This window comes from Arachis stenosperma, chromosome 2 (assembly GCF_014773155.1).
Source record: "Arachis stenosperma cultivar V10309 chromosome 2, arast.V10309.gnm1.PFL2, whole genome shotgun sequence".
Taxonomy (NCBI): Eukaryota; Viridiplantae; Streptophyta; class Magnoliopsida; order Fabales; family Fabaceae; genus Arachis; species Arachis stenosperma.
In genome coordinates, this window is record NC_080378.1 from 104,448,104 (window position 1) to 104,459,085 (window position 10,982).

Consider the following 10,982-nt stretch of genomic DNA (forward strand, 5'->3'; position numbering starts at 1 on the left):
CAGGTGCACATGCGAGATTTTGTTTATTGTCGTTGGTAAAAGGAACGTCATTTGTATATAGAGGATGAAAATTCTCTTGAACATTAGGCGTTCCTCTTCATTACCAACGCTAATATCCATCATCTCATTTGTAAGACTTTTGAGGGTCTTACCCTGGAATCTTCTAAAAATTACTTTGTCATCCTCAGAAAGTTTCTTATAATCGACTTTCTGAGGAAATAGATCTCCTACAAAAAGAAAAACAACAAAGTATCAAAGTCGGTTCAAATACACCCAAGCATCAACTTAAATACACCCAAGCATCAGTTAATATACACCTATAGTTTTTAGCGAGTTATCTGCTGCATTGATGCCAAGCGCATCACCTATTTTTCTTGGTGTTATTTTAAAAGAACCGTATCCCGTTTCTAGTCTGTTCTCCCCTAGTTTGAAGTTGTTAGCCAGCTCCCTTAACACTTGGTGATGCACCCTTAGTGGTGGGATGTGCATCAAGCCACCGAATCCCAAATTTCTCATAATTGTTTTCTTTTCCTCACTCATATTTCTGAATTTATCACTTAAGAGATGTGTTGCACACTTAAGATTTTTTGTTTGCTGTAAAAAAATAATATTATTGTCAGATATAATTCTATTATATAAAACTGATTTCATGTAAGACATATATTTGTTCTTACATTTCTTCCAGGTTGGTTTCTCGCTGCCATTTTCTCTGAAATGAAAAATACACCCAAAGATATCAGTAAGATACACCCATATATATGAGTCAGATACACCCATTGATAACAGTAAGATACACCCATAGATATGATTCAGATACACCCATATATATCAGTCAGATACACCCATAGATATGAATCAGATACAACCATATATATCAGTCAGGTGTCACTCAAACATGCATCAATACCAAGCAACATTACAAGGTCAACCAATATACACCCAATAAATTAATCCATATACACCCATAGATATGATTCAGATACACTCATATATATCAGTTCAGAAATATACACCCAACATTTTATGCCATATACACCTAACAAATTACTGCATATATACCCACCAAATTACGGAATATACCCCCAAAAAATGAGTTACAAGAACAGTAACACCTACAAGAACGAAGAAGAACAGTGTAACATAGAAGTAAGAATAACAGTAAAACCTAGAACATTAAAAACTATAAAATGAGACGTAGAGCAAAAAGAACAGTAAAAACTAGAAGAACATAGAAGAACAGTAAAATCTAGTTCGAAATCTGGAAAATATACAGGAATGGTAATGTAACGTACCTTGAGTATTATAGCTTTGTTTACTCTGGAGATTCTTGATCGAGAGTTTTATGGTGTGTTGATGGAGTTTTCGAATGTTAGCGACGAGTTGTATATGTTGAGTTTCGAATGTTGCTCAAAAATGGAAGGGTTGCGTTTTCTCTGAATGGCTTTGAGAAGTAGAAGAAGTGGAAGAGTCTTCCATTAAGGGGTGATTTACGCGAAGAGAAGCGTAACGGTTTGAGTGGGAGCGTGTGATGTTACGCTCCATTCAATATCAATACACGCGCGTGTTGAATGTTTGTGGGCTGGGGGCTTATAACACTTGTAAGGCCTTATTGCTTGTATGTGTAGCAGGCCCGTAAATTTTTATCTTGATTGTTACCTATAATAACAATGTAACAATTTTAGTATTATACTTAAATTAATTTAAATTTCATTATTTTATACATTAAAAAAATTAAATAACTTATAAAATTTGTATTTTTGTTTTTATTTATTAATAATTTATTATTTATTAAAATTTTTATCTTTTATCTCAAATTTATAATTTAAAAAACATAAAAATTATTTTCCTAAAAATGTTAGAAAAAAATAACAATATAAAAATTACAATTTTGTTTTAAAATTAAATGAAACTAAAATCTTAAAATTTTTATTAGTTAGAGACATAGAAGTTGACATATTAGATCTAGAGAAAGATTAAGAATTATTACAAATAAGTGTTAAGAGTATGAGAGATATTCAACAATGTAATATTTTTATATTCAGTTGTATATGTTAATATTAGCTAAAATAGTAGTGTCCATATAATATTACTCTTTTAAGAAGATATAATATATTTGATATTATTTTTTTATAATTTTTTACAAATTTTATAATTTGATTAACAAAAAATCTGAATACTTGATATCTTAAATTCTGTCTGAAAACAATAAGATATGACTTAACAAGTAAGTCTGAAAAATAACAAGGATTTGTATAATAGGTATACATCTAGATATCTAAATTAAAGAAAAAAAAAACTTTTTTTAGCAAATCTTTAATAACTCAAAAGTTAACACAATGGTAGTTATGGATCAAAGTGATAAATAAAAATGAGAGTTGGGATAATGGTATGGTATAATTAATTGCGATTGGGATGAATAGAAGAAGAAAACATAAAAAAAAGAATAAAACAAGGCAACATAATAATAATAATAATAAGAGAAAGGAGATAGTGTATAATATGATGAGATAATATAATCAAAATAAAAATTAATAATTTAAAAAATAATAAAATTAAAGATAATTAAAGAGGTTCAAGATAAGATTGAAGAAATATGTATTTTTTTTATCTATTAGAATTATAGATGGAGATAAAGAATGTTTTCGATATAAATTTTTAAATTTACTTCTAATTAAATAGGATTGAGAAAATAAATAAATTTAATAATATTTATGAATAACTAATCTTTAAATAATATTAGTAAATTTTTATAATGATTTTGTTACACATAATAATAAATTAATATTTTTTAATTTTATTTTTTAATTTAAATTTGTTTATTTTAATATTTTATATGTTAAATAATTTAAAATATTTTATTTTTTACTAATTTATTTTTAATTATTATTAAATTTATAATTTTAAAATAAAAATATAAAATTAATTTCTTAAATTCAATAGAAAAATGGCTCAACAGGCACGAAAGAATGGGTGAAAGAGTATTGTATGAAATTTGAATTGATAGCTCAAAAATATTTTAAAGAAGTCTCGTAATTAAATATTTTGTTAGCTTTTTTTAATGTATGGAATAAAATATATTTTTTTCATTTTTAAATAATTAATTTTTTAATAAATTTATTTAAATTATGTCACAAAAAAATATTTTATTCCATGCAAAATAATTTTAAAAAAATGACTTAAAAGATGTTAGGAGTACTATAAAAATTTGTAATATCCTAGTGATTTAGGTAAATGCACAATAAAATTTTTTTTTTAATTTTTAAATTATTATTGACTACGTAGAGTATTTTATTTAAAATTTGAGTACATGTATGTATTTACCATGTTGTTTCGAATTACTATGGACAGCCAAACCGGGGATAATTCGAATCATATCATTTCAAATTACTAAGGATAGCAAAACGGTGTGCTAGTTTGAAACAACCTTATTCGAACTAGTGTGGAGACTTGTTTGTGTGTAATTCGAATTGATATGCTTCGAATTATCATTGGAGCTCATGCATGCATAATTCAAATCAACATGATTTGAATTACTATGGTCACATGTAATTCGACTTTGGCTAATTTGAGTTACTATTGTTTTGTGTAATTAGAATTGGGTTAATTCGAATTACATAAGATGCTGCTTTTGGATTTGGAAAATTCAAGTTGCGTTTTTGCTTTTGGTAGAATTGTGAAGTTTTTTCTTCCATTTGGTTTAACTATGTGTTTTGCCAAATAATAACGCCGAAATATCTTTACTCTAACACCAAAAACTTCAACTAAATAATGTAATGGAACTAAGAATTTATTTCATGAAAACTTGAGTTGCAGATTTACAAATTTTGATAAAAAAGAAAATAAGAGAAAAATCTGTAGATAACACAACACAATTAACTAAAACAAGTGCAAAAATTAAAAAGAAAATGAACAATATTATTTATGTATAAGAAGAAGACGACAATGACAACAATAACGATAATGACAATGATGATAATAATGATGATGGAGGAGGAGAAGGATGAGGAATGAGAAGAAGAAATTCAATTAAGAAAAGGAGGAGAAAGAGCTGGTGGTAGCACGAAAAAGAAAGAAGAGGAAAAAGGAGGAGAAGAATAATAAGCATCAGCCGCAGCCGAGGTGTATGGAAGAGAAAAAAGAAGACGACGCTAACGATAACATAAGAGAGCGCATGTTGATGTGAAATAACTTGGTTTGATTTTGTTAAGTACTTTATTTGGTTGTAGACCTTTATTGTATATTTTATAAGTAAGATTAAAAAAATATTGAAGGTTTTTTTTTGCTTTTTACGGTATCTCCTAACGACTAAAGACTAATTTATGGCATATTTGAGCTTTATTTAAAAATTTGTCGCTACCCAATAGATTGCTACATGTATTAGGTGAGATTCGAATCTCCAACACTTGTTTAAAGCTAACAACTAAACTAACCTAACCTAAGTTGGTTAAAAAAGATTGAAGAGTTATAGATTGTATTTTAGGCCTTCAATTGAAAAATAAAATCGAAAAGATCTATTTTTATTTGAACAGCAAAGCATTACGAAATTCAGTTCGATCTAATAAAGAAACGGTAAAAATTGAATACATGTGAAGTTCATAATTAAAAATTATTTGATGATAATTTAGTTAAATATATTAAATAATCTAACTACTTTAGTCACCAAAAATAATCTAACTACTTTTAACTATCAAGTATTTTATAAAAATAACTTTATGCAAGTCTCTGCCTTACCAAAATAACGAGTTAAAAAATCACCACAAGATTTGGAATTGATGGGTCGGATGGTACCGAATTGAATTTGAATTATTTAAATTTTGAATTTTTATTTTAAAAGATAAAGTGTGATTTCTCTTATTTTTGAATAATTTTTCTCTCATATTTTTTTGAAAAAGTATAGATAATCAACAATATTTTTTAACAATGTGAATTAATAGGATTAAAAGATTAAATTAATCTTAAATTTAATTAGTAGTATTAAATTAGAATGTAGTATATTTTTATTTGATTGATAGTTATTCATATTATTTAAGATGGACATTATTTACCTAGTACTCCCCTAAGCAAAATCGTCAATTTGGAAACTTTACTTTTGCATAATCAAAAATTCAAAAAGAACATTAAAATCCTGTTCTGGTCAAAGGATTTTTCTTTCCTCTCTTGTCTTTATTTTTTTGGTACATGGTTTTGGTTTACTTTTAGGATATTGAGGAGAAGTAATATTAACTAAAAGCCCATATTTTTCAGTCTCAGTTACGTATGTTTCTTATAGGCCTAACCTAACTCACTGCATTAAACGATATTGTGACTTGTGTCGGAAAAAAAAGTGTTGCGACTCATTTCAAAAAAAGAAAACAGATGTTGTGATTTGGGCTAAGTACAGTCTTTTTATCCAAAACACTATGGACCAAATAAATATTTGTGACTTTGCTTATCAAAAATGGTGGCCCAAAGAGACATCTTAGGCCCAAATAAATATTTTTTACTAGTTCATGTCAAAAGTTATTTTTTAAGAAATTATTTTTCAATTTTACCAAAAAAAAAAAATTATTTTCGTATTGTGACAAAAGATAAATTCCCCATGCACTTTTCTTTTCTTTTTTTTTCATCTTTTGTGTTTTTTAAAATATGAAGTGTTGGGTATATAAAAATGATCTCAATGCATAATTAAAGTATTTTTGTTTGTAGAGAGATATTTATCTTTATACTTAATTGTTATAAAATTTGATGACAATACTCTTCTAAAATATAATAAAATTAATAAATTTTTTAATTAACAATAATAAAAAATTTTTAACTCTCTTAAACAAAAAAAAAAATTAAAAGTATACTTTTTATTTATTTTTATTAGATTCACCAATAGAGGGTTAGTATCTGAGCTCCATCTACTCCACCAATCCAAATTGCTTAATTAAATCTAACAAATGTTAACGTTGTGAAATTGGTAATTTATTACCGTGGAGCCAATTTTGGAAAACTAACAAAAAAAATTGCTTGTTGTCATTTGGGCCGCAAACAAAACGGGTAAAGAAGATTATCTAAAAAAACTGGAAAAACCAAAACCTAAAGTTTTTGTATTATTTTTCCCTTCAAAATTCAAATTACAGCTTAAAGACAATGATGGATATTTCCAGAAGAAAATCGGTAGAAAGATACTCGGGGAGGAATTTATTTTTATTGGGCTTCTGATTCTAAGGGGCGACCGAACAATTTTACTGGAATACAGCTTCAGGGTGTTATGTGTGATTTAGGCCGTGTTTAATAAAGTTTTTTAAACTTTATTTTATATTTGATAAATTAAAAAGTCCAAGTATTTGTGTTTGTAATTTTTAAAAATTAGAGGTGCTTTTGAAAGTATTTAAGAAAAAAAAGTTTTAAGTTAGTTTTTACTTATCAAAATTAAAAAAAATCTAATATAATAAATATTCAAAATTACCATTATTAATTATTAATACCAGATTTTATTTATTTTTCCACACATATTTTCTACCATTATATTGTCATTGGAATCTTCATATATTTCTAATTTCTCAACCTAACCTTCATAAATTCTAACACAATCTTCATATATTTTTTTATTTTTCAACTTAATTTTCACAATTTCAACACAAATACATCTTTATCACGTATTAGATATGAACTTCTATCTATTTATATTATTTTTTGTGCATTATTTTTGTATTTTTTAGTAAATGTTTGTTTTTCTCTATTCTTTAAAATGTGAAGAAAGAGACCTGATTTATGAAAACCAATCGTAAAACTTTTCTACACCAACTTCATAAATATTAATCAAAATTATAATAACAACACATATATATACATATATAAATATAGATATATAATTTTACTTATATAAAAGTTTATTTATTATGTCTATGTTTATTATAAATTGTTTATTTTATAATTATTTTATTTTAAAATATTATATAAAATTTTAAAAATTAAAAAAAGATTATTCTTCGTTATAAATATATTTATTATAATTTTTTTAATACTTAAAAACAATTTTACCAAACACAATTATAATATTTGTATTTATTAAAATTATTTTTAATATAATTTTATCAAATATAAATACTGTAACTTTTAAAAAGCTGTCATAAGCTACTTTTGAAAAATAACCACCAAAAAAATTTAGAGCATCAATTATTGTTATATAATAATGTTCTTTATATTTTGTGGTTTATTTTGAAATCACAGGTGGAGGGTTCTTTACAAATTGAATTTCTCTGAGAAATTGGATATTACAATATAGGATAGTTAAAAAAAAAAAAAAACTTTATGTGAATTCAAAAGATTATTCGAGTGGGTATGTGGGTTGGGTTATAAGGTAGGGCATAACTCAAGACCCAAAATAAAAATAATGGAGTGTAAAAGAAAGGAGAAAAAAAAAAGGAAATTCCTCTTCAGTACTTCACAGTTTCAACAAATTTATCCTTCTGTTACTTGACTTGCTTTTATTAGCGAGTCAAATGACAATTCCTTCTAGCCAACTTCTGTCATGTGTCAAATTCACGTTAGTTTCTCAGCTTGTGAATAGTTGTGACTTTTTCAATAGATTCTAAATTTAATAAGTGAATGTTATGGTGTCTATTATTTTATACCTAAGTTACTAAAAAAGGTAAATAAATAATATTTAATAAATTTTATATGATTTATTTTTTACTTTAAATATTTTATTTTTTATTTTAAAAGAGAAGTTAGGCAATATAAACACCATAACAAAAGCACCATAGAACTCACCATTTAATAAATATATCTTATCAATATACATGTTTTTTTTATGAAACACTCAAAAAACATCTTTTGTCAAATAATACAATGACGATATAATCTTATTATTTATCCCATACTAAACGGTTAATAACAATTAATTACTTTACTATTATTAAAAATAATAATATTATTAATATTAATAATAATATTATAAAATTGTAAATATTCTTTAATTTTTTATTATTTATAAAATTTAAATGTTATACAAATATGTGTATAAAAAATATGTTATTAAGATTAAACATTCTTTTAGCATAAATTTTAAAGTTCTAACAAAATAATAGGTGTCTAATCGATTAAACATATACTTCATATACTAGTACCAAAAATCACACACATTACTTATATACCTCCAAGTTCAATAGTTTATAATTTTAAGTACCTATATGACATTGTATGGCTCAATAATTTTAATATGGGAAGGAAATGGGTGTTTTGGCCAGAAATGGAGCAATGGTGTGTTTCACCCAATGATGGATGCAAGCTCAAAACGCAGGGGCGTGTTGCGTGCGACAAGTGGGAGGCGCGATGACGTGGCGCAGCCTTAGCGGGACACGTGGCATCACGTGGGGGCGTGTTGACCTAGCACGTGGGGGCGTGATGATGACGTGGGGAAGCTTGAATGGTCCACGCAGGCAACATGTGGGGGCGTGCTAACCTAGCACGTGGGGGCGTGATGCTGACGTGGCATCACATGGGGGCGTCATGGGGATGTGGCCAAGCTTGATTGGTACCCGAGGGCATCAAGTGGGGGCGTGCTGAGTCAGCACGCAGGGGCGTCCTGACACGTGGCAGTACGTGATTGGAGTTCGCGGTGAATGCTACTCTATATATAAGGCTGTGGTTGGGTTCATTTTCATGCTGAGGAAGTGTGTGAGTGTTCTTTGAGTGTGTTTCTGGTGTAATGGAGGATACCGCAAAGTTAGTAGTGTATCGCGACGGTGAGATAATACGTAATACTCATGAGGGAGTGAGGTTTGTGTGTCAGAATCCGTTTTCGTCTGTGGTTCCATGGACCATGACGTTTATGAAACTTCAGAACGGTCTCTGTCAAAGCATGGAGAACGGTACATTAATGAGAGTGAGCAGAATTCTGTATCGGAATACGGTTATAGTTTTTGGTGGTTTAATACAGTTTGATACCATGCCAATCACTGACGAAGTGACTATGCATAATATGTTTCAAATTCACCGACAGACTCAGATGCGACAACCACAGATTGAGCTGTATGTTGAGTTTGAAACCGTAGAGGCAAAAGGGATTCAAGATGACTTAGAGGTGGAGGATGATAGAGCTGCAGTGTACGAGGGAATGAGTAGTGACAGCGAAGAGGACTTCGAAGCCACTTATGAAGCCGGCGACGAAGAGCAAGATGGTGATGCGGGAGTTGAGACAGCAGCTGATGTAGTGGTTCACCCATCGATCAATCAACCGATGAACGTGCCACCTTTTATGCGTGAGTTGGATCTCGACACCATGCATGCACCGGAGTTTTTGGAATATTCAAACATAGGTACGTGATGACCGAATAATATGTTTTCTTTAATATATACTTTGGATTGATTAGTAAACGATGATGGGCACTTTCTGTAGGCGTTGCTGATCCCGAGGACGGAGAGTTTCAAATTGGAATTAAATATAGTTCTAGAAAGTCGGTCGTGGCAGCAATTAGAAGTTACATTATCGCTAGAGGAGTTGACTACGACGTGTATGAGTCTGAGCCACAGACGTTCTATGCAAAATGCAAGATGTATGGGCGCGGGTGCGACTGGCTTATCCGAGCCAGCTTGATACGGAAAAAAGGTTGTTGGGAGATACGCAGATACAACGGTAGGCACACGTGCACAACGGGAGTGATTTCACAGGATCATTCCAAGTTGGACTTGGACACAGTTGTTGAGGCTATAAGGCCATTAGTCGAGACTGACCCGTCCATAAAGGTGAAAACTATAATAGCCGAAGTCCAGTCAAGGTTCAACTATACCATCAGTTATCGAAAGGCTTGGTTGGCAAAGCAGAAGTTCATAGCGAAAGTTTTCGGTGATTGGGAGGAGAGTTACCAAGCCTTGCTGTGGTGGCTCTCGGTTATAGTTCAGAAGATGCCTGGGTCAATTGTCCAGATAGAAACACGCCCACTCTACAATGGGAATGAAGAGGCGCAAGGGGTAAAAATACTTCATCGCGTATTTTGGAGTTTCAATCCATGTGTTAGGGCATTCAGGCATTGCAAGCCCCTAGTTCAGGACGGAACACACCTATATGGAAAGTACAAAAGTACACTTCTGGTAGCTGTTGCACAGGATGGGAACCAGAACATTGTGCCTATCGCTTTTTCCTTGGTGGAAGGGGAGACAGCTGATGCGTGGCACTTCTTTCTAAGGAATCTGCGAACGCATGTTGTAAGAAAAAGATAGTGTGGGTATGATCTCGAACCGGCATGAGTCAATTCGAGCAGCAGTAAATCGTTCTGGAGGTGACTGGCAACCTCCAAGAGCATGGTGGATGTTTTGTATAAGGCACATCGGCAGCAACTTCCTATGAGCATTCAAGGTCCCTCCCTTGCAAAAGCTTGTGGTCAATATTGGGTATTCAAGAATGGTGGAGGAGTATAACATCAACTATAAGAGGTTGGAAGAGCGAGGCGAGGCATATGCCAGGTGGTGCGATGCCATTGGACTTAGACATTGGGTACTGGCATTCGACGAGGGACATCGATGGGGCCATATGACGACGAACCTTGTCGAGTGCATTAACTCAGTATTGAAGGGTGCCCGTAATCTACCTGTGTTGGTGCTAGTCCGAGCAACGTATTATCGGTTAAATGAACTTTTTACGCGGAAAAGTGCTGAGTCTTACGAACGCAAATGTACTGGATATATTTATTCCGTATTTTCACAACAGCGGATAGAGGCAAGTATGCAACAGGCTGGGAATATAGTTGTGCACCGTTTTGACAGACAGAATGAAGTATTTGAGGTGCGCGAAATGACTAGCGGAAAGGTATTAGTCGTTGATCTTGCACGACGTACGTGTGACTGTGGGCACTTTCAGGTGAAACGAATACCATGTCGCCATGTTATTGCTTGCTGTGCTAACCAGCGAATCGATTGGCACGTGTATGTGCATGACGTGTACAAGATGACAGAGGTCCGTAAGGTATATAGATTCAAGTTCTCACCGTTAGGTGATGCCGAGACATGGCCTGCAT

The 10,982-nt window shown here is 30.9% G+C and overlaps 1 protein-coding gene across 1 annotated transcript; it reads left to right on the forward strand.

Annotated features, from left to right (window-relative positions):
• The first annotated feature begins 8,677 nt into the window (after positions 1-8,677).
• On the forward strand, positions 8,678-10,188 carry LOC130963357 (uncharacterized). The gene is made up of 2 exons (XM_057889481.1): positions 8,678-9,287; positions 9,368-10,188. The coding sequence occupies exons 1-2, from the start codon at positions 8,678-8,680 to the stop codon at positions 10,186-10,188; spliced, it is 1,431 nt and encodes a 476-aa protein (XP_057745464.1).
• Positions 10,189-10,982: the final 794 nt, after the last annotated feature.